The sequence below is a fragment of the Embiotoca jacksoni genome, unplaced genomic scaffold, assembly GCF_022577435.1.
Source record: "Embiotoca jacksoni isolate LCO1_2020_lvr unplaced genomic scaffold, fEmbJac1.0.p SCAF_109, whole genome shotgun sequence".
In the NCBI taxonomy this organism is placed as follows: Eukaryota; Metazoa; Chordata; class Actinopteri; family Embiotocidae; genus Embiotoca; species Embiotoca jacksoni.
In genome coordinates, this window is record NW_027185240.1 from 413000 (window position 1) to 437355 (window position 24356).

At 38.5% G+C, this 24356-nt stretch overlaps 2 protein-coding genes across 5 annotated transcripts in view; both read right to left on the bottom strand.

Annotated features, from left to right (window-relative positions):
• Nucleotides 1-8842: 8842 nt before the first annotated feature.
• On the bottom strand, nucleotides 8843-15675 carry LOC138215597 (SLAM family member 9-like). Its single transcript, XM_069177836.1, has 6 exons — nucleotides 15621-15675; nucleotides 11603-11914; nucleotides 11271-11528; nucleotides 10616-10720; nucleotides 10225-10280; nucleotides 8843-10032 (listed from the first exon to the last, which is right to left on the bottom strand). Exons 1-6 carry the CDS (start codon nucleotides 15673-15675, stop codon nucleotides 9880-9882), a joined length of 939 nt encoding a protein of 312 aa, XP_069033937.1. The 3' UTR covers nucleotides 8843-9879.
• Nucleotides 15676-15809: 134 nt separating this feature from the next.
• The window catches only part of LOC138215779 (ATP-sensitive inward rectifier potassium channel 10-like), a 14372-nt gene continuing 5825 nt past the window's right edge, over nucleotides 15810-24356 (bottom strand). For 3 of the 4 annotated variants that reach the window (XM_069178150.1, XM_069178170.1, XM_069178161.1), the window contains exons 2-6: nucleotides 21633-21978; nucleotides 20628-20839; nucleotides 20244-20375; nucleotides 19990-20167; nucleotides 15810-18381 (exon numbers count right to left, since the gene is read on the bottom strand). In XM_069178150.1, coding sequence (XP_069034251.1) covers nucleotides 17990-18381; nucleotides 19990-20167; nucleotides 20244-20375; nucleotides 20628-20839; nucleotides 21633-21978 — 1260 coding nt within the window. In that variant the 3' untranslated portion in view covers nucleotides 15810-17989. The remainder of the gene's footprint in view (nucleotides 18382-19989; nucleotides 20168-20243; nucleotides 20376-20627; nucleotides 20840-21632; nucleotides 21979-24356) is intronic. The other variant, XM_069178177.1, reaches the window with a different exon arrangement.

The following is a 24356-nucleotide window of genomic DNA, read 5'->3' on the forward strand; positions in this document are numbered from 1 at the left end:
TATTATAGACGACATGCTATAGTATGACTTTTTTATCATATTATAGACGACATGCTATAGTATGACTTTTTTTGATCATGTTATAGACGACATGCTATAGTATGACTTTTTTATCATATTATAGACGACATGCTATAGTATGACTTTTTTTGATCATGTTATAGACGACATGCTATAGTATGACTTTTTTTGATCATATTTTAGACGACATGCTATAGTATGACTTTTTTTGATCATGTTATAGACGACATGCTATAGTATGACTTTTTTATCATATTTTAGACGACATGCTATAGTATGACTTTTTTATCATGTTATAGACGACATGCTATAGTATGACTTTTTTATCATATTATAGACGACATGCTATAGTATGACTTTTTTTGATCATGTTATAGACGACATGCTATAGTATGACTTTTTTATCATATTATAGACGACATGCTATAGTATGACTTTTTTTGATCATATTATAGACGACATGCTATAGTATGACTTTTTTTGATCATGTTATAGACGACATGCTATAGTATGACTTTTTTATCATATTATAGACGACATGCTATAGTATGACTTTTTTTGATCATGTTATAGACGACATGCTATAGTATGACTTTTTTATCATATTATAGACGACACGCTATAGTATGACTTTTTTTGATCATATTATAGACGACATGCTATAGTATGACTTTTTTTGATCATATTATAGACGACATGCTATAGTATGACTTTTTTTGATCATATTATAGACGACATGCTATAGTATGACTTTTTTTGATCATGTTATAGACGACATGCTATAGTATGACTTTTTTTATCATATTATAGACGACATGCTATAGTATGACTTTTTTTGATCATGTTATAGACGACATGCTATAGTATGACTTTTTTATCATATTATAGACGACACGCTATAGTATGACTTTTTTTGATCATATTATAGACGACATGCTATAGTATGACTTTTTTTGATCATGTTATAGACGACATGCTATAGTATGACTTTTTTATCATATTATAGACGACATGCTATAGTATGACTTTTTTTTATCATATTATAGACGACATGCTATAGTATGACTTTTTTTGATCATGTTATAGACGACATGCTATAGTATGACTTTTTTATCATATTATAGACGACATGCTATAGTATGACTTTTTTTGATCATGTTATAGACGACATGCTATAGTATGACTTTTTTTGATCATATTTTAGACTACATGTTATAGTATGACTTTTTTTTTTATCATATTATAGACGACATGCTATAGTATGACTTTTTTTATCATATTTTAGACTACATGTTATAGTATGACTTTTTTTGATCATGTTATAGACGACATGCTATAGTATGACTTTTTTATCATATTTTAGACGACATGCTATAGTATGACTTTTTTTTTTATCATATTTTAGACGACATGCTATAGTATGACTTTTTTTTTTATCATATTTTAGACGACATGCTATAGTATGACTTTTTTATCATATTATAGACGACATACTATAGTATGACTTTTTTTTATCATATTTTAGACAACATGCTATAGTATGACTTTTTTTTTATCATATTATAGACAACATGCTATAGTATGACTTTTTTTTTATCATATTATAGACGACATACTATAGTATGACTTTTTTTTATCATATTTTAGACAACATGCTATAGTATGACTTTTTTTTATCATATTATAGACTACATGTTATAGTATGACTTTTTTTTTATCATATTATAGACGACATGCTGTAGTGCGACTTTTTTTTATTATATTTTAGACGACATGCTATAGTATGACTTTTTTTTTATCATATTTTAGACGACATGCTATAGTATGACTTTTTTTTTTATCATATTTTAGACGACATGCTATAGTATGACTTTTTTATCATATTATAGACGACATGCTATAGTATGACTTTTTTATCATATTATAGACGACATGCTATAGAATGACTTTTTTGATCATATTTTAGACGACATGCTGTAGTGCGACTTTTTTTTATCATATTATAGACGACATGTTATAGTATGACTTTTTGATCATATTTTAGACGACATGCTGTAGTGCGACTTTTTTTTATCATATTTTAGACTACATGTTATAGTATGACTTTTTTATCATATTATAGACGACATGCTGTAGTGCGACTTTTTTTTATTATATTATAGTCGACATGTTATAGTATGACTTTTTTTTATCATATTATAGACGACATGTTGTAGTATGACTTTTTGATCATATTTTGGACGACATGCTATAGTGCGACTTTTTTATCATATTATAGACGACATGCTATAGTTTGACTTTGTTATCATATTATAGACGACATGCTATAGTATGACTTTTTTTATCATATTATAGACGACATGTTATAGTATGACTTTTTTTTATCATATTATAGACGACATGCTATAGTATGACTTTTTTTGATCATATTTTAGACTACATGCTATAGTATGACTTTTTTGGATCATATTATAGACGACATGTTATAGTATGATTTTTTTTGATCATATTTTAGACTACATGCTATAGTATGACTTTTTTTTTATCATATTATAGACGACATGCTATAGTATGACTTTTTTTTATCATATTATAGACGACATGTTATAGTATGACTTTTTTTGATCATATTTTAGACGACATGCTATAGTATGACTTTTTTTTATCATATTATAGACGACATGTTATAGTATGACTTTTTTTATCATATTATAGACGACACGCTATAGTATGACTTTTTTTTTATCATATTATAGACGACATGCTGTAGTGCGACTTTTTTTTATTATATTATAGACGACATGCTATAGTGTGACTTTTTTATCATATTATAGACGACATGCTATAGTGTGACTTTTTATCATATTATAGACGACATGCTGTAGTGCGACTTTTTTTTATTATATTATAGACGACATGCTATAGTATGACTTTTTTATCATATTATAGACGACATGCTATAGTATGACTTTTTTATCATATTATAGACGACATGCTATAGTATGACTTTTTTTGATCATGTTATAGACGACATGCTATAGTATGACTTTTTTATCATATTATAGACGACATGCTATAGTATGACTTTTTTTGATCATGTTATAGACGACATGCTATAGTATGACTTTTTTTGATCATATTTTAGACGACATGCTATAGTATGACTTTTTTTGATCATGTTATAGACGACATGCTATAGTATGACTTTTTTATCATATTTTAGACGACATGCTATAGTATGACTTTTTTATCATGTTATAGACGACATGCTATAGTATGACTTTTTTATCATATTATAGACGACATGCTATAGTATGACTTTTTTTGATCATGTTATAGACGACATGCTATAGTATGACTTTTTTATCATATTATAGACGACATGCTATAGTATGACTTTTTTTGATCATATTATAGACGACATGCTATAGTATGACTTTTTTTGATCATGTTATAGACGACATGCTATAGTATGACTTTTTTATCATATTATAGACGACATGCTATAGTATGACTTTTTTTGATCATATTATAGACGACATGCTATAGTATGACTTTTTTTGATCATGTTATAGACGACATGCTATAGTATGACTTTTTTATCATATTATAGACGACATGCTATAGTTTGACTTTGTTATCATATTATAGACGACATGCTATAGTATGACTTTTTTTATCATATTATAGACGACATGTTATAGTATGACTTTTTTTTATCATATTATAGACGACATGCTATAGTATGACTTTTTTTGATCATATTTTAGACTACATGCTATAGTATGACTTTTTTGGATCATATTATAGACGACATGTTATAGTATGATTTTTTTTGATCATATTTTAGACTACATGCTATAGTATGACTTTTTTTTTATCATATTATAGACGACATGCTATAGTATGACTTTTTTTTATCATATTATAGACGACATGTTATAGTATGACTTTTTTTGATCATATTTTAGACGACATGCTATAGTATGACTTTTTTTTATCATATTATAGACGACATGTTATAGTATGACTTTTTTTATCATATTATAGACGACACGCTATAGTATGACTTTTTTTTTTTCATATTATAGACGACACGCTATAGTATGACTTTTTTTTTATCATATTATAGACGACATGCTGTAGTGCGACTTTTTTTTATTATATTATAGACGACATGCTATAGTGTGACTTTTTTATCATATTATAGACGACATGCTATAGTGTGACTTTTTATCATATTATAGACGACATGCTGTAGTGCGACTTTTTTTTATTATATTATAGACGACATGCTATAGTATGACTTTTTTATCATATTATAGACGACATGCTATAGTATGACTTTTTTATCATATTATAGACGACATGCTATAGTATGACTTTTTTTGATCATGTTATAGACGACATGCTATAGTATGACTTTTTTATCATATTATAGACGACATGCTATAGTATGACTTTTTTTGATCATGTTATAGACGACATGCTATAGTATGACTTTTTTATCATATTATAGACGACATGCTATAGTATGACTTTTTTTGATCATATTATAGACGACATGCTATAGTATGACTTTTTTTGATCATGTTATAGACGACATGCTATAGTATGACTTTTTTATCATATTATAGACGACATGCTATAGTATGACTTTTTTATCATATTATAGACGACACGCTATAGTATGACTTTTTTTGATCATATTATAGACGACATGCTATAGTATGACTTTTTTTGATCATATTATAGACGACATGCTATAGTATGACTTTTTTTGATCATATTATAGACGACATGCTATAGTATGACTTTTTTTGATCATGTTATAGACGACATGCTATAGTATGACTTTTTTTATCATATTATAGACGACATGCTATAGTATGACTTTTTTTGATCATGTTATAGACGACATGCTATAGTATGACTTTTTTATCATATTATAGACGACACGCTATAGTATGACTTTTTTTGATCATATTATAGACGACATGCTATAGTATGACTTTTTTTGATCATGTTATAGACGACATGCTATAGTATGACTTTTTTATCATATTATAGACGACATGCTATAGTATGACTTTTTTTGATCATATTATAGACGACATGCTATAGTATGACTTTTTTTGATCATGTTATAGACGACATGCTATAGTATGACTTTTTTATCATATTATAGACGACATGCTATAGTATGACTTTTTTTGATCATGTTATAGACGACATGCTATAGTATGACTTTTTTTGATCATATTTTAGACTACATGTTATAGTATGACTTTTTTTTTTATCATATTATAGACGACATGCTATAGTATGACTTTTTTTATCATATTTTAGACTACATGTTATAGTATGACTTTTTTTGATCATGTTATAGACGACATGCTATAGTATGACTTTTTTATCATATTTTAGACGACATGCTATAGTATGACTTTTTTTTTATCATATTTTAGACGACATGCTATAGTATGACTTTTTTTTTTATCATATTTTAGACGACATGCTATAGTATGACTTTTTTATCATATTATAGACGACATGCTATAGTATGACTTTTTTATCATATTATAGACGACATACTATAGTATGACTTTTTTTTATCATATTTTAGACAACATGCTATAGTATGACTTTTTTTTTATCATATTATAGACAACATGCTATAGTATGACTTTTTTTTTATCATATTATAGACGACATACTATAGTATGACTTTTTTTATCATATTTTAGACAACATGCTATAGTATGACTTTTTTTTTATCATATTATAGACTACATGTTATAGTATGACTTTTTTTTTATCATATTATAGACGACATGCTGTAGTGCGACTTTTTTTTATTATATTTTAGACGACATGCTATAGTATGACTTTTTTTTTATCATATTTTAGACGACATGCTATAGTATGACTTTTTTTTTTATCATATTTTAGACGACATGCTATAGTATGACTTTTTTATCATATTATAGACGACATGCTATAGAATGACTTTTTTGATCATATTTTAGACGACATGCTGTAGTGCGACTTTTTTTTATCATATTATAGACGACATGTTATAGTATGACTTTTTGATCATATTTTAGACGACATGCTGTAGTGCGACTTTTTTTTATCATATTTTAGACTACATGTTATAGTATGACTTTTTGATCATATTTTAGACGACATGCTATAGTATGACTTTTTTTTTATCATATTTTAGACTACATGTTATAGTATGACTTTTTTATCATATTATAGACGACATGCTGTAGTGCGACTTTTTTTTATTATATTATAGTCGACATGTTATAGTATGACTTTTTTTTATCATATTATAGACGACATGTTGTAGTATGACTTTTTGATCATATTTTGGACGACATGCTATAGTGCGACTTTTTTATCATATTATAGACGACATGCTATAGTTTGACTTTGTTATCATATTATAGACGACATGCTATAGTATGACTTTTTTTTATTATATTATAGACGACATGCTATAGTATGACTTTTTTATCATATTATAGACGACATGCTATAGTTTGACTTTTTTTGATCATATTTTAGACGACATGCTATAGTATGACTTTTTTTTTAATCATATTTTAGACGACATGCTATAGTTTGACTTTGTTATCATATTTTAGACAACATGCTATAGTTTGACTTTTTTTGATCATATTTTAGACGACATGCTATAGTTTGACTTTGTTATCATATTTTAGACAACATGCTATAGTGTGACTTTTTTTGATCATATTTTAGACGACATGCTATAGTTTGACTTTGTTATCATATTTTAGACGACATGCTATAGTATGACTTTTTTTTTTATCATATTTTAGACGACATGCAATAGTTTGACTTTGTTATCATATTTTAGACAACATGCTATAGTTTGACTTTTTTTGATCATATTTTAGACGACATGCTATAGTTTGACTTTGTTATCATATTTTAGACAACATGCTATAGTTTGACTTTTTTTGATCATATTTTAGACGACATGCTATAGTTTGACTTTGTTATCATATTTTAGACAACATGCTATAGTTTGACTTTTTTTGATCATATTTTAGACGACATGCTATAGTTTGACTTTGTTATCATATTTTAGACGACATGCTATAGTTTGACTTTGTTATCATATTTTAGACGACATGCTATAGTTTGACTTTTTTTGATCATATTTTAGACGACATGCTATATTCTGCATAAGGAGCATCTCTCTTGAATTTCCTGACAAGGTAATGTGCTTGCTGTTCCACTATATGATCGTTGTTGGACATTATGACGTCTCTATTATGAAGTGGTAAAGGTAAGTAATAGTGATTATCTTTCAGTGTGGCTGCACTTGATACCAGCTGCATGAATTTGCAGTCTTCTCCTGACATTTGAGATTTTCCCTCATACTCTCTCTCTGGGAAATCGTGGTGTACTGGTTTACAAGAAGGTTTTCCAGTTGTTCAATTGAAATGCGGTTTACTGATGCCTCTGGCCTTCCTAATTTGTCCACAGCTGAAGATCAATTGAACGGTCCATTTACCACCCATCCTAGGAGCGTTCTCACAGCGTATGGACCATTGCCTTGGCTATTTATGATTTGCCAGGGCTCCATAGCCTTTGGGACATCTACTCCAATTAAGAGTTCCACATCCGCATCAATCTCTTGCCTTTGGAAGCCTTTATTTGTACTGGTACTATTGAAAGCATGCAGTGTTTTCCAGCCCCGATATCTTCCTCTTCTTCCAATGGGACAAGAGTTCCACTTACAGATCCTTTTGTCTGTTTGGTTCTTTTATCATGTGGTTCATTCTCTGCAGGTTTGGCAATGTGTAGAATACTCGGGTGCTTTCCTTGACAATGTTGGCATGTTTTTGTTTTAATGCAGACATGCGTGCTTGTAGTTCAGCTCTCCGTGGCTCGTTTAAGACGAGTTGATGATATTGACAAAGAGGTTGCTGATTGTCTGTTTTGAACATTTGGATTGTTTTGACTGTTTAGACACATTGGAAATACTACCATGAGGTTCAATAAGTATCTGGGGATCTGATGATGACGTTTTCCATAAATCCACTTCCATCAAGAATTTCTTAAAAATTTCTATTTTCTCTTTTTCCTTTATTTCTGCAGATAAAAGCTTTTAAACTGCAGCATGAGATTCTTTAAATTCATTGAGTATCATCTTAAATTGTTCCATGCCACTTAACACCCTCTCGATATTTCCACCATCAGCAAGCAGTGATTTGAGTTCATTCATTTTAGGTGTACAAGCGCCCAACCTCCCTCTGCGACTTGCACTAAGAGTTTTTAACTCATTTTCCATATTTACACTCTCTTCAACCATCGTTCCTCTTCGTCATAAGGTTCACATTTTATTGATCACCTCTTTTCTCTTTGTTTTCATCGGAACTTTAATCCAAACATTGCTTCTTAACAAACGCATTTGTCTCCGTTGCTTTTTATTTTGACAGGTATCCACACATATCCTTATCCTATCATCCTTATGAGTTCACAGTTCATCTCCTTCATTTGAGGTGTTGTTTTACTCACGAGCCTCCGCCTATGGATCGGGAAACCAGCTGGTTATTGCGCAATCGGTGCGCTCCGTCCGTGGAAGTTCCTTAAGTTTCATTTATGGACATCCAGCGTAGATTCCAGTCATCGATGCATCAAACAGTGCTTCTTCCAGCGGGTCCGGAGTCTTTGACTTTGTGGTGGCCGTGTCCTTTTCATTTAATCTGTGCCATCTTAATAGAGCTCCGCTCGACTCACGTTAAACCGCTCCAAATCATAACGCTGCAGTCGCCGGTTCAGTTGTTCCGTTTATTCTCACATTAATCAAAAAAGTTTACAAAACATTCTCGTTGTAACGTGAGGTCAAAGACTACCGATGCCCCTTCCTCATGTTTCCTCCATGTTTGGTGAAGAAGAACAAAACTCAGTCCTCCTTCTCCCCTATCACAGCTGATGATCAGCTGACAATCATCTTGTCAATCACAACTAATACATATTAATTAATTCAGAATATTCATTTCATCTTATTTCATAAGTCAAAAGAAAGATTTATATTACCTCAGTAAATAAGCAAATTCTAATATAATATTCTCATGTTATCAACACAAAATATGGCTCTAACAGTAAGTCATGTCTAAAATATAATAAAAAATGTCCTGTGTGGATTGAGACTTTCATCCTTTAGATTTAATTACATTGTGTATTTTAATGATATAATTGTCCAGCAGAGACTGAAGTACTTGTTGTACTTTTTGTACTCGTTGTATTTGTACTTGTCGTATTTATACAACAGGAAGGCAATTTCCCTTCTTTAATTATGTTGTTATTTTTTGGTTATTTTTTGCTCTTCAGTTTTTTCTGAAATGATGAAAGTAAAACTGTCATGAAAACACATTAAAACACATTAAAACACATTAAATAACCATTCACCTGATTACAGTCAGATCTCTCCGTCAACTTTACAGTCAAGTCTTATTAAGCTTTTCAACTTCAGCTTCATTCTCACAGTCGGTGATAATTTGTACCAGCAAATCCTTCCTCCTTCCTCTTTCCTCTTTCCTCCTTCCTTCTTCCTCCTTCCTCCATCTTTAACTGCCTCAAATATATCTAAAAAGGTTTTTCCTCATAATTTCACTCTGCTGTCAGTCCACCTGTCCATGTCTGTGATTGGTTAGATGCTGTAAGCTCCTCCTCTTTAACCTTGAGGTATTGAGTTGTTGTCCAGGTGGTTATCTGGGTTTCTTCAGCCGGATAACAGAAACACTTTGAACCTGCTGGTATTTTCAGGCTTCAGTTTGAACTGTGGGACGATCCAAACAACTGAAGACGCCTTCAGCACCTTTCAGTCTTTCCCACCTTCGCATACAGACTTTCTGGGAGGGACTCGTCTCGGGTCTTCCTCCCAGAGGATCTAGACCCCAGCCCCACGAAGCTGTAGGTGGTTGGAGGAGCGTCCAGCTGCTCCGGAGGTTCGGTCTTCTCCGCCTGGAAATAAAGAACACAACTTATTTAACAGAACTTCCTTTTACTTTACATCTGATTTTCAATGATTAGATAACTCTGAACTCTGAACTGTGAACTCTAACAGTGAATGTTTCTGTTTCTGACATCATGCAGATGTAGAAAACATAAAACTGCAGCTTTTAAACTGTTCAGAATCAAAATCAAATCCTTGACCTCACAAACTGCATAGACGGTGTTCTCGACATTGTTCTCGACGTTCTGTCGGTCATCTGCAGGTCCGACAAAGAAACATTCATATCAGGGTTTCACTGCATTTCTGCATCTTGACATGATTCAAGCTTTGATTTGTACATATTTCATGTTTTATTTAGCTGAAGCTCCTGAGAACAGTCAGAGAACAAATCTGCATTCGATGGCTTTCAGTCACAACATTTGTTGATCAGAAGTAGATTCACATCAGTGTGTCAAACATTAGTCTTTATATCATTATTATAAGTAAAATGTGAAATATTTAAAACAGGGTTCCTGATTACGCCCGATGAACTCTGATAGAACATTTGTGTGCAGTAAACATCCTGAATGTTAGTAGAACATGTGAACTTACATTGTCCTCTCCGATGATGACAGAAAACCGCGGCAACGACTACCAGAAGAATTAAAAACAGAGAAACCACGATGTAAATAACAAATCGTTGAGGGGATGGAGGATCTGCAAAGAAAAACAGAAACCAGGTTAGAAAGTTGTTCCTGCTTCATCCAACATAACTGAAATCATATGACCAATCGTCTCCTGGAGTTTAAATATTAAAGTGTGTTCCGAGTTCCACTAAATTGAAATGCTCAGAGAACAACTTCTCTTTGGTGAATAACAGGCTGCATGTACAGGAAGTGCTGAGTCAGGAGGCGCCGGACTGTACGAAGTGAAAGAAACTGAGCGCTCATAACAAGCTGGACGATGGACGATGGTTTCTGAAGTGTTCCTGAGCCCATGTAGTGATTTCCAATTTTATATCCGATCATGTTACTGATCTGTTGCCATGGTAACCTAATTAGTTGTCAGATGTTCCACTAGCTGTTTTTGTAGCGTTACACAACTTTTCCTGTCTTTTGTTGACCCTGTCACAACTTTTTAAAAACTGTTCTAAAATCAACGTTCCAAGTTTCTGGATACGGAACATTTTATTTATTAATATTAATTCTTGAACTGAACTAAATCCAGTTTGTGAATCGTCTGTTGGTTGTTTATCTGTCGATCTCACCGATCCGTTGGCTGCAGGAAGTCTCTGTTATTTTCCAGCTGACGTGGTTGCTATGGTTACAGAAGATGGATCTGTTGGACGGGTAAACGTGGAGAGAAGCCCCGGTGGGTGTGACCTCTGACCCCTGCCCTCCCTCCCGGCGACAGGTGTCATTGTGACAGGTGAAGGTGCTGCAGTGGGTGATGGTGCAGCAGGTCACGTTGACGTTGCAGGAGTCGGACACAGACGCCACCTGCAGGTGAACTGGAGACACTACAGCTGGGGGGGGGGGGCAGAGTGTCAGAGAGCAGACAGCAGATCATCTGTCGCGTGTCACATGATCACCAACCTACCTTCAACTCTCACGTCGTGTTCAGACAGCGTTTCTGTTTTATGTCTGATCAACTGAGTAGAATAAACTCCGCTGTCGGCCGCGGTGACGTTCTTCAGCCTCACAGAAAATTTATCCTCAGAGATCTCAACTCTGCCGGAGTAACTTTCAAAGACTTCTCCTTCTTTTCCTGTTTGAAATGATACTAAATTTCTGGTTCCATTGAATCTCCAAAGAAGAAGTGTGAACTTCTGAGGAACACGAGCTTCATCGACCTGCAGAAGAACATCGTGTCCTTCCTGCACAAACTGAGGAGGCCCGGCAGCATCGGACCCTGCAACAGAACACGCAACAGAACACGCATCAGAACACGCAACAGAACACGCAACAGAACACGCATCAGAACACGCAACAGAACACGCAACAGATCACGCATTAGAACACACAACAGAACACGCATCAGATCACGCATCAGAACACGCAACAGAACACGCATCAGAACACGCATCAGAACACCAACAGAACACGCATCAGAACACGCATCAGAACACGCATCAGAACACCAACAGAACACGCAACAGAACACGCATCAGAACACGCATCAGAACACGCAACAGAACACATCAGAACACCATCAGAACACCATCAGAACACATCAGAACACCAACAGAACACATCAGAACACCATCAGAACACCATCAGAACACATCAGAACACCATCAGAACACATCAAAACACATCAGAACACCATCAGAACACCATCAGAACATCAACAGAACACATCAGAACATCATCAGAACACCATCAGAATATCATCAGAATACCATCAGAACACCATCAGAACACATCAAAACACATCAGAACACCATCAGAACACCATCAGAACACCAACAGAACATCATCAGAACACCATCAGAACACATCAGAACACCATCAGAACACCATCAAAACACATCAGAACATCATCAGAACACCATCAGAACACCATCAGAACATCAACAGAACACATCAGAACACCATCAGAACACCATCAGAATATCATCAGAATACCATCAGAACACCACAGAACACATCAGAACACCATCAGAACACATCAGAACACCATCAGAACACCAACAGAACACCAACAGAACATCATCAGATTATCATCAGAACACCAACAGAACATCATCAGAACATCATCAGAACACCATCAGAACATCATCAGAACACCAGCAGAACACATCAGAACTTCCATATCTCGACATAAAAGATGTCCAGAGAAAGACTCTCCACCCTCGACCTGACTACGACCTTCAACAACTCTGTTATCCCGACCCTGACTGATAAGAACCTCGGAGACACTCGACAGTCAACTCTCTCTTACTGCCAACATCACTGCAACAACACGTTCCTGTAGATACATGCTGCACAACATCAGGAGAAGACGTCCTCTTCTCACTCAGAAGGAGGTGCAGGTTCTGGTCCAGGTTCTGGTCCAGGTTCTGGTCCAGGCTCTGGTCCAGGTTCTGGTCATCTTACGTCTGGACTACTGTAACTCCCTCCTGGCAGGTCTACCTGTTAGTACCATCTGACCTCTGCAGCTCATCCAGAATGCAGCAGCTCGACTTTAACCTCCAAGATTCACTCCCACTACTCTGCTTCTCCTCCTCCTCTCCCTTCTTCTCCTCCTCCTCCTCCTCCTCCTCCTCCTCCTCCTCCTCTTCCTTCTCTCCCTTCACTGGTTACCAGTAGCTGCCAGCATCTGTTTCCAAACATTGGTACTTGCGTATCGTGCTATGAACAGATCAGGTCCAGTCTACATCCAGGACATGGTCCAACCCTACACCCCAGCCCGTTCACTCCGGTCCTCCTCCTCCTCCTCCTCCCCCTCAGTGGTACTGGAGCTCCACAGGGAACTGTTCTGTCTCCTTCCTGTTCACCTTCTACACCACTGACTTCCAGAACAACTCAGAGTCAAGACATCTGCAGAAGTTCTCTGATGACTCTGCAGTGGACGGTGTATAAGGGATGGACGGGAGGAGGAGTCAGTGGACGGTGTATAAGGGATGGACGGGAGGAGGAGTCAGTGGACGGTGTATAAGGGATGGACGGGAGGAGGAGTCAGTGGACGGTGTATAAGGGATGGACGGGAGGAGGAGTCAGTGGACGGTGTATAAGGGATGGACGGGAGGAGGAGTCAGTGGACGGTGTATAAGGGATGGACGGGAGGAGGAGTCAGTGGACGGTGTATAAGGGATGGACGGGAGGAGGAGTCAGTGGACGGTGTATAAGGGATGGACGGGAGGAGGAGTCAGTGGACGGTGTATAAGGGATGGACGGGAGGAGGAGTCAGTGGACGGTGTATAAGGGATGGACGGGAGGAGGAGTCAGTGGACGGTGTATAAGGGATGGACGGGAGGAGGAGTCAATGGTCGGGTGTATAAGGGATGGACGGGAGGAGGAGTCAGTGGACGGTGTATAAGGGATGGACGGGAGGAGGAGTCAGTGGACGATGTATAAGGGATGGACGGGAGGAGGAGTCAGTGGACGGTGTATAAGGGATGGACGGGAGGAGGAGTCAATGGTTGGGTGTATAAGGGATGGACGGGAGGAGGAGTCAGTGGACGGTGTATAAGGGATGGATGGGAGGAGGAGTCAGTGGACAGTGTATAAGGGATGGACGGGAGGAGGAGTCAGTGGTCGGTGTATAAGGGATGGACGGGAGGAGGAGTACAGGGCAGTAGTGGAGGACTTTGTGGAGTGGGCTGGTAGAAATCATCTCCTCCTGAACGTGGCCAAGACCAGAGAGATGGTGGTCGACTTCAGGAGGAAGACGACGGCTCCACAACCGCTGAGAGTTCTGGGAGAGGAGGTGGACCTGGTGGAGGAGTACAAGTACCTGGTGTCTCCATGACAACAGACTGAACTGGAAGACCAACATCAACGCTGTCTACAAGAAGGGGATGAGTCGACTCTTTTTCTTGAGGAAACTTCGATCCTTCAATGTGTGCAGCAAGATGTTGGAGATGTTCTACCATCTGTTGTGGCCAGTGAACTGTACTTCTAGTAGTCTGCTGGGGGAGCAGCATTGGAGCCGGAGACACCAACAGACTTAACAAACTGGTTAAGAAGGCCGGCTCCATCATCGTCTACAAACTGGACAGTCTGGAAAAGGTGGTGGAGAGGAGGACGCTGAGGAAACTATTATCCATATTGGATAATCCTGACCACCCTCTCCACCTGCTGCAGGGACAGAGGAGGACGTTCTCCAATAGACTCCTCCAGCTCCTGTATCTGTCACAAGGACAGATACAGGAGATCATTCCTGATACAGGAGATCATTCCAGATACAGGAGATCATTCCAGATACAGGAGATCATTCCTGATACAGGAGATCATTCCAGATACAGGAGATCATTCCAGATACAGGAGATCATTCCTGATACAGGAGATCATTCCAGATACAGGAGATCATTCCTGCCGACTGAAATAAGACTGTACAATAACTCATCTCTGATAAAAATCCATCACACAACAATAACACTGTTGTCTGTGTTTCTTGGTTGTTTATATTTAAATATATATATATATACTGTACTATCTGCATTTTATATTTAATATTTTTACTGTTATTTTATTGCTTTGTATTGCTTCCTGTATGCTGCTGTAGCAAAAAAAAATGTCCCCTTGCGGATTAATAAAGTAACTACCTAACCTAACCCTAACCTAACCTCTGTCATGTCTCCTAAATGGTAGAATGAGCTCCTCAACAACATCAGGACAGCAGAAACTCTGAACATCTTCCACCACAAACTAAAAACACACCTCTTCCTCTTTTATCTTGAACAGTAGAACTTTAGTATCTTAAAATAGAACTTACTGATAGAACTTTGTAGTTTGGCTTTCTGGAAGAAATGATATTTTCTTGATTCTTGTTGTGGTTTGAACCCTCATGGTTGAAATGAACTTACCATGCTAACTAACCCTAACCCTAACCCTAGTCTTTGGATAAAAGAGTCAGATAAATGTAATGTAATGAAATATAAAAAGGTTTTTACCCTGAATTAGACGTGAAAGCAGCAGAACAGCTCCAAAGAATGAAATGCGTTCCATCATTGATCAGAGAGGAAGTGAACTCTGACTTCCGCAACTCATGTGGTTTCTATCTGGTGGAGCGGAAACTGTTTAACTCACGTAGTGTCAGTTTGACAAACAGTGAACTTCCAGTGAAGAGGAGAAACAAAATGGACCTTTAATAGTCTTTATTACATCACTTACAGAACCGACTGTTTCCAAACACCATTAATCTTCTAGTTCCATGTTAATATAGAAAATATTACAAACTCTGTTCATGTAAATCAAACTGATCACGTCTCCTCTCAGTCATCTCACGTCCTCCAACAGCTGCTGTTAGTTCATTTCTTCAGTGTTTAATGTGCAAACCGCGGTTATGACATCATCATGACATCATCATGACATCATCATGACATGTGTCAGCGCTTTTAGTTGTGTTAAAACTACATCTGATTCACACACAGTGCAAAAGAACAAATACACACTCACTCACACACTCACACACACACTCACACACACACACACACACACACTCACACACACACACACACACACACACACACACACACACACACACACACACACACACACACACACACACACACACACTCGTCTCATCAGTGTGTTGTAGAGAAAACACACAACATCACAATATGAGGACACGTTGTTCAGGACCTCCTCTTCCATGTTGGCCTGTGTCCTCATCCTGAGACACGCCCACATCACGCAACACATCCACATCACATCACATCACATACCAACTTCATGTGTTACATGAGAACCACAACACGTGGAACCACAACACGTAGAACCAGAACAGGTAGAACCAGAACAAAGAGAACTCCAGCTGTGCTGCTACATCATACAGAGGATTTCTATCGTACTTCAGTTTTCATGTTCGAGTTCATCGTCACTTTTAACCCATTTTAACAGGAAGTGTAAAAATATGCAGCGCGTGTGAAGAGGAAGTGTGTGTGGGGGTGGGGGGGTGAACCGCTGAAGCTGTTTTTACTGTAACAGAAACTCATAAATACATGTTTACAGTTACACGCATGTTGGAGGAGGTTTTCTGTTTCCACTGTGTGTGGGGGTGGGGGGGGGGGGGGGTTTCCACCAAACTAACATTTCAGTCTGTGAAGAAATGGAAACTCTCCTCCTGCCCCCCCCCCCCCCCCCCCCCCCGCTCTGTTTAGATAGATCTTTGTTTGTTTGTTGTTGTTTGTGTGTGAATAAATAATAAACAACCCCACCTGTGTGTGAATCATCAGTAGCGTCAGTTCGGACGAGTTACACTCAAACATGTCAGATGCGTGTTAACCGTGTCACGTATGAAGTGTTGCTGTCAGTCATCCATGTTTGTTTCCTCTGTGTCCTTTAGATGTTGGTCTCTCTGTCTGTCTCGCTGTCCTTCTGTCTGTCTGTCCCTCTGTCCTTCTGTCTCTCCATCTGTCTGTCCCTCTGTCCTTCTGTCTCAGTTTGTCTGTCTGTCTCTCTGTCCTTCTGTCTCTCTCTGTCCTTCTGTCTGTCTCTGTCTCTCTCACTCTGTCTTTCTGTCTCTCTGTCCTTCTGTCTGTCTGTCCCTCTGTCTCTCCGTCTCTCTGTCCTTCTGTCTCTGTCCTTTTGTCTCTCCGTCTGTCTGTCTCTGTCTCTCTCGCTCTGTCCTTCTGTCTCTCTGTCCCTCTGTCTCTCCGTCTGTCTGTCTGTCTGTCTCTCTGTCCTTCTGTCTCTCTGTCTGTCTCTCTCTGTCCTTCTGTCTGTCTGTCGCTCTGTCTTTCTGTCTCTCCGTCCCTCTCTCTGTCCTTCTGTCTCTCCATCTGTCTGTCCCTCTGTCCTTCTGTCTCAGTTTGTCTGTCTGTCTCTCTGCCCTTCTGTCTCTCTCTGTCCTTCTGTCTGTCTCTGTCTCTCTCACTCTGTCTTTCTGTCTCTCTGTCCTTTTGTCTGTCTGTCCCTCTGTCTCTCTGTCCTTTTGTCTCTCCGTCTGTCTGTCTCTGTCTCTCTCGCTCTGTCCTTCTGTCTCTCTGTCCCTCTGTCTCTCCGTCTGTCTGTCTGTCTGTCTCTCTGTCCTTCTGTCTCTCTGTCTGTCTCTCTTTGTCCTTCTGTCTGTCTCTGTCGCTCTGTCTTTCTGTCTCTCCGTCCCTCTCTCTTTCTGTCTCTCTGTCTTTCTATCTCTCTGTCTTTCTATCTCTCTGTCTCTCTCTCTTTCTGTCTCTGTCTTTCTATCTCTCTGTCTCTCTCTCTCTGTCTGTCTCTCTGTCCTTCTGTCTCTCTGTCTGTCTCTCCCTGTCCTTCTGTCTGTCTCTGTCTCTTTCGCTCTGTCTTTCTGTCTCTCTCTCTGTCTGTCCCTCTGTCCCGGTCACACGTTGCTGATGCGAACACTAAGGGGCGTGTCCCGGCCGTGGTCCTCCCCACGCTGCTCCCTGTAGCTCTGCTCCAGACGAATCTTGTCCGGGTCAGAAACTTCAGGAACAGTCCCGACTCCGTTGCTATGGTAGCCGTGCTGGGGACCGGACGGTTTGAAGATGGGCGTGGTCTTGGTCTTGGCCACTTTGTCGAAGAAGGCGAAGTCGGCCACGTACTTTCCGGACGTGGAGAGGGAGACGACGGGAGGAAACTCGTAGCCCCACAGGATCTCGTCCGGCAGGTAGGAGGTGCGCACCTGGCAGGTGGCGGAGGTCGGCTCCACCGTGGCGCTCATGATCACCAGCAACTCAAAGTCAGCCAGCTCAGGATCGGTCCAGCCGCCCCCTGGTGGAGACGGGAGGAAATGCACATTACAGCAGAGTTTAAAAAGGAGGCAGAGGATGAAGATGAAAGAAGAAACCGGCTCAATGCAACGTTTGTAGTTCTGAGTTCTGTTGTTCTGAACATTTAGTTTGTATGTTTCTGTATGTATGAGAACGTAAAATGATGCGTTCATGTTATTTTAGTACAAATAGTGACGCTGTGTAAAATGTACAAAAAAACTGAAAGTGATGATTTGTAAATCACATAAACTCATATTTAATAGAAAACAGATCAAATACAACATATGACATTTTAAATCTGATGTCAGCATCACGTCTCTATAAGTTGTTCCAGGATCATGTTCACCACTGAGCTGCATCAACTCTTCTTTTAACAACACTCTGGAAACCTTTGGGAACTGAGGAGACCAGTTTCTGGAGTTTTGAAAGTGAAATGTGGTCCCATTCTTGCCTGATAGAGGATTTCAGCTGCTCAACAGTTCAGGGTCTCCTTTGTTGTATTGTTCATGTCCTGATGCTCCAGATGTTTTCAATGATTGACAGGTCTGGACTGCAGGAGGCCAGTTTATCAGCGGACTCTTCTACTAGAGAACCATGCTGTTGGAATACGTGCAGAATGTGGTTGGACGTTGTTCTGCTGAAATAAACAAGACCTTCCCTGAAAGAGACGTTGTCTGGATGGCAGCATATGTTGCTCCAAAACCTGAATATATCATTCAGCATTAATGCTTCCTTCCAGATGTTCAAGCTACCCATGCCATGTGCACTAATGCATCCTTGTACCATCACAGATGCTGGCTTTAGAACTGAGCTGATAACAAGCTGGATGGTCCCTCTCCTCTTTAACCTGGAGGATGCAGCGTCCATGATTTCCAAACAGAATCTCAGATTGTGATCCATCAGACCTCAGGACAGTTGTCCACTTCACCTCAGTCCATCTTCAATGATCTCGGTCCAGAGAAGGCGGCGGTGTTTCTGGATCATGTTTCTATCTGGTTTCTTCTTTGGAGAGTTTTAACATCATTTGTGGACGCAGCGATGAACTGTGTTCACAGACGATGGTTTCCAGAAGTGTTCCTGAGCCCATGCAGTGATTTCCACTCCAGAATAGTGTGTTTTTAATGCAGTGCTGCCTGAGGGCCCGAAGATCACCACCATCCAATATTGGTTTCCAGCCTTGTCCCTTGTGTTCAGAGATTTCTCCAGATTCTCTGAATCTTTTAATGATATTATGAACCGTAGACGATGAAATCCACTAATTCTTTGTAGTTTTACGTTGAGGAACATTATTCTTAGATTGTTGAACTATTTTCCAACACAGTCTTTCAGAGTGGTGAACCTCTCCCCATCTTCACTGCTGAGAGACTCTGCCTCTCTGAAATCATCTTTTTATAGCCAACCATGTTACTGATCTGTTGCAGTGGTAACCTCATTAGTTGTCAGATGTTCCACCGGATGTTTTTTTTTTCATCTTTACACAACTTTTCCATCTTTTGTTGATCCCGTCACAACTTTTTAAAGATGTGTTGCTGCCATCAAATTCATAAAGAGCCGATATTTTTATGTGATTCAGAAATCATCACATTCTGCTGGTGTTTCAGTTTCTGACCTTTGGCTGCCCAGGCTCTCAGCGGGCTGCTGTCATCCAGGACGTGGTAGAAGGTGAGAGGCAGGATGAGGAAGGGGCTGCCGCTGGAAGTGTCCACTTGAAAAGGAACGTTCTTCTGATCCAGACGCACCGTCTCGCCCTCCTTGGTCAGAGACGTCTGCAGCAGTTTTCCGGTCACCTGCAGGGAACACAGTGCAGCGGTTGCTTCAGATGGTTTTTGTTCCATCTTCTTTCCTCCGTCGCCTCTCGCTCACCTGACAGCCCAGCAGGAGACTCTTGCGCATGTTGGCCACCCGGATCATCAGACACGGCCGGCCCTCGTTGGTCGACACCACGGCGTGCTGGCTGAACTTCACTGTCTCGCCTCGCTTCTTCGGCCGAGCAACCTGATCAGAGATCAATCGATGGATCAGTTCTGGTTTCAGTCTGATCTTCTTTGATAGGATTCATGTCTCAGGGCGGGAACAGATGCACAGAGTTCCAGTTATCTCGGATGAGGGAACACTTCTGCTTTTACTCAAACATGCTTCAGGAAACCTCCGATTCTATTTTATAATCTTCACCCTTATTCTGAAAATCCTGCCCATGCAGCGTCTCTGTTCATCTCTGTACAGTTGGAGGCGTTATGTTTGGATTACCTTGGCCAGGAAGGTCCCGGTGATGAAGATTTCCATGAGCATGGTGATGACCAGCTGGACGATGAGGAGAATTATGGCAACCGGACATTCCTCGGTGATGCAGCGGAAGCCGTAGCCGATGGTGGTCTGGGACTCCAGCGAGAAGAGGAAGGCTCCAGTGAGGCTCTGCATCTGCATCACACAGGGGGTGTGGTTGGACGGGGGCTCGAACTCTGGAGGAACACGGAGCAGAAGGAGCTCGTTGTCTTTTACGTCTGTTGGTTATTGTAACGTCTGAACAAGGAAACATTTTCATGGCTGAATATTTATAGTGAAGATCCAAAGAAAATCCTGTTGATATGAACATTACACAACATTTTGAATTGGATTTATAGAGTCGGACTCGGTGGATCAAACACTGGAAACATGAGTGACGTGAGGATCAAGCGGTTTATCGAAGATATGAAATGATTCCGTCTCATCACTCATGTTCACACTACAGATAAACTTCAGGAAACAAACACAATCATCTGTTTTTTGTCCAAACATCTTAAAATATGTCGATCGGTGAAATCATGATCTCTTCGGGGTCGAGTTCAGTTTCTGGACCTTCATGTTTGTGAGCGCCGGCGTCGGCTCGTGTTCAGGAAGTCTCAGTGTGAACTCAGACCAGCAGATGCAGCTCTGCTCGCCACCTTCTTCCTTTTCTAGAACTGGTGGTCGTTAATATCCGCTCGCTGAGTCATTTTCTGCAGGTGACTCATAATGAGCCACAAGTCGGTACTCAGGAGAAGAAGCAAACACGTCTTCTATCGCCTCCCTGTGTTGCATATTGTTCCACTGTTATTCTCTAATTTTAGTAAAGTTGATGATTCAGGATCAGTTTCCATAGAAACGACTTTAGTCTAACGTGAGATGTGAGTTTCATGTAAACTGAGGCTGAAAACACGCGACGCTATAACATACTACATGTGAGGTCTGTTTGTGTCCCCCACCCCACCCCGGAACCTTCCCCACCCCTCTCACCCAGCAGGTCTCCGTGCACCAGCGCCAGCAGGTACCACAGAACCCCAAACAAGAACCAGGTCCCAACAAACGTGGCGGTGAACAGGAAGAACTTGTAGCGCCACTGCATGTCCAGAAACGTGGTCCAGAGGTCACGCATGTACAGAGCCCACCGCCCACTGACGTGCTCGATGCACACGTTGCTACGCCCATCTTTGGATAGGACACGCCTCCTCTTCCTCAGAGTCTCGCCTCCTCCAGATATACTGCCTCCCAGTAAGGGCGTCAAAACATCTGTCTGTGTTTGGGAGTGGCAGACTTTGTGAGGGGAGGAGCTACGAGAGGAAGGGGGTGTGGCCGATGTCATCTGGTGAATAAAAACAACATTAAACAAGTTAAAAACTCATTTGTCTTATTTCTGATTAAGTTGTCGTTAATAGGCTCGATTTAGATTTTGGGGAGTTTCTTACTGAGTTTATTGGATAAAAGTTAGAGACGATAAACATTTAAAAACATTTAAAAACAAATCATTTAAAACCATTTAAAACCGTTTAAAAACATCCGATGGTGTTAAATCAAACCTGCGACTGAAAATCTTCAAAACATGACCCGAAATAAAAGAAAACAAGCAGACGAGTTAACGTTGAGCTGCTGCTGTTAATCACGAAGCAGGAAACCAGTTTTAATCATCAAACATGAGTGTTTTGGATTATTTTGGTTAATTTTTCAGATGTTGTGGAGGTTTTTTGTTGCTATGGTTATTGTGATGGAGTTTACAGTAAACACAATCGTGGGGACTCCACTCATGAAGAGTCACATTCTCATCTAATGCTGAGTCATCACTCAGTATTTTCCCTGTGAACAGGAAGCTGGTTCATTCAGGACTTCAGTCCAGAGAAGAAGTCGAACCATCCAGAATGAATAAACACACGTGTGTTTGATTCTCAGTCATGTGACTCAGATCATTATTAAATATTTCTGAATCAAGGCAAACTAACACTTCTTCCACCGTGAACATACCAGAGTGGTTAAACTGGGCAGCGCAGAGGAACGGCCAATAATCCTCTTAGAGATTAGTGAGACCGAATCAAAATGAGAAGGAAAGTTTAAAGAGAAGAAGAAGAAGTAGAGAAGTTGAAATCCTGCTTACCTTCTTACCTCTGCACAAACTACTTGGTATGTTTCTGAAAATGCACTAAAATATTCTGGCCTTTCTGTCTAAAAACAACAATAAACGAAAGGACAGTTGCTATTAAATAGCACTTTTTTCTTAAGATAAAAGTTGCTTTGTTCCTCTTTTGATTTTATAGTTGGTTCACGGCTGTTTGAGGAGGAACAGATGTTTCCTCACAGGTTTCAACATGTTATCATATTTTTTTGTAAATATGAAGAAATTACCACCACAGCTTCTTTACAGTATACAGCTAACAAAACTAAAGACACAAAACTAAAGACACAAACTAAAGATACAAACTAGAGATACAAAACTAAAGATACAAACTAAAGACACAAAACTAAAGATACAAACTAAAGACACAAACTAAAGATACAAAACTAAAGACACAAACTAAAGACACAAACTAAAGACACAAAACTAAAGACACAAACTAAAGATACAAAACTAAAGATACAAAACTAAAGATACAAAACTAAAGATACAAACTAAAGACACAAAACTAAAGATACAAACTAAAGACACAAACTAAAGACACAAAACTAAAGACACAAACTAAAGATACAAAACTAAAGATACAAAACTAAAGACACAAACTAAAGATACAAAACTAAAGATACAAACTAAAGACACAAAACTAAAGATACAAACTAAAGACACAAACTAAAGACACAAAACTAAAGACACAAACTAAAGATACAAAACTAAAGATACAAAACTAAAGACACAAACTAAAGTTACAAAACTAAAGATACAAACTGAAGACACAAAACTAAAGATACAAACTAAAGACACAAACTAAAGACACAAAACTAAAGACACAAACTAAAGATACAAAACTAAAGATACAAAACTAAAGACACAAACTAAAGATACAAAACTAAAGATACAAACTAAAGATACAAACTGAAGACACAAAACTAAAGATACAAACTAAAGACACAAAACTAAAGACACAAACTAAAGATACAAACTAGAGATGCAAAACTAAAGATACAAAACTAAAGACACAAACTAAAGACACAAACTAAAGATACAAAACTAAAGATACAAACTGAAGACACAAAACTAAAGATACAAACTAAAGACACAAACTAAAGACACAAAACTAAAGACACAAACTAAAGATACAAAACTAAAGACACAAACTAAAGACACAAACTAAAGACACAAACTAAAGACACAAACTAAAGATACAAAACTAAAGACACAAACTAAAGACACAAACTAAAGACACAAACTAAAGATACAAAACTAAAGATACAAACTGAAGACACAAAACTAAAGATACAAACTAGAGATACAAAACTAAAGATACAAACTAAAGATACAAAACTAAAGACACAAACTAAAGACACAAAACTAAAGATACAAAACTAAAGACACAAACTAAAGATACAAAACTAAAGACACAAAACTAAAGATACAAACTAAAGACACAAACTAAAGATACAAAACTAAAGACACAAACTGAAGACACAAACTAAAGATACAAAACTAAAGATACAAACTAAAGACACAAACTAAAGATACAAAACTAAAGACACAAACTGAAGACACAAACTAAAGAT

Bases quoted from the DNA above. Each gene is read 5' to 3' on its own strand.
- LOC138215597 (XM_069177836.1), bottom strand. From the start codon at position 15,675: ATGGAACGCATTTCATTCTTTGGAGCTGTTCTGCTGCTTTCACGTCTA. The intron at 11,915-15,620 runs GTAAAAACCTTT...GTTCTGTTGCAG, and splicing joins GCTTTCACGTCTAATTCAGG to GGTCCGATGCTGCCGGGCCT. The intron at 11,529-11,602 runs GTAGGTTGGTGA...CCCCCCCCCCAG, and splicing joins ACACGACGTGAGAGTTGAAG to CTGTAGTGTCTCCAGTTCAC.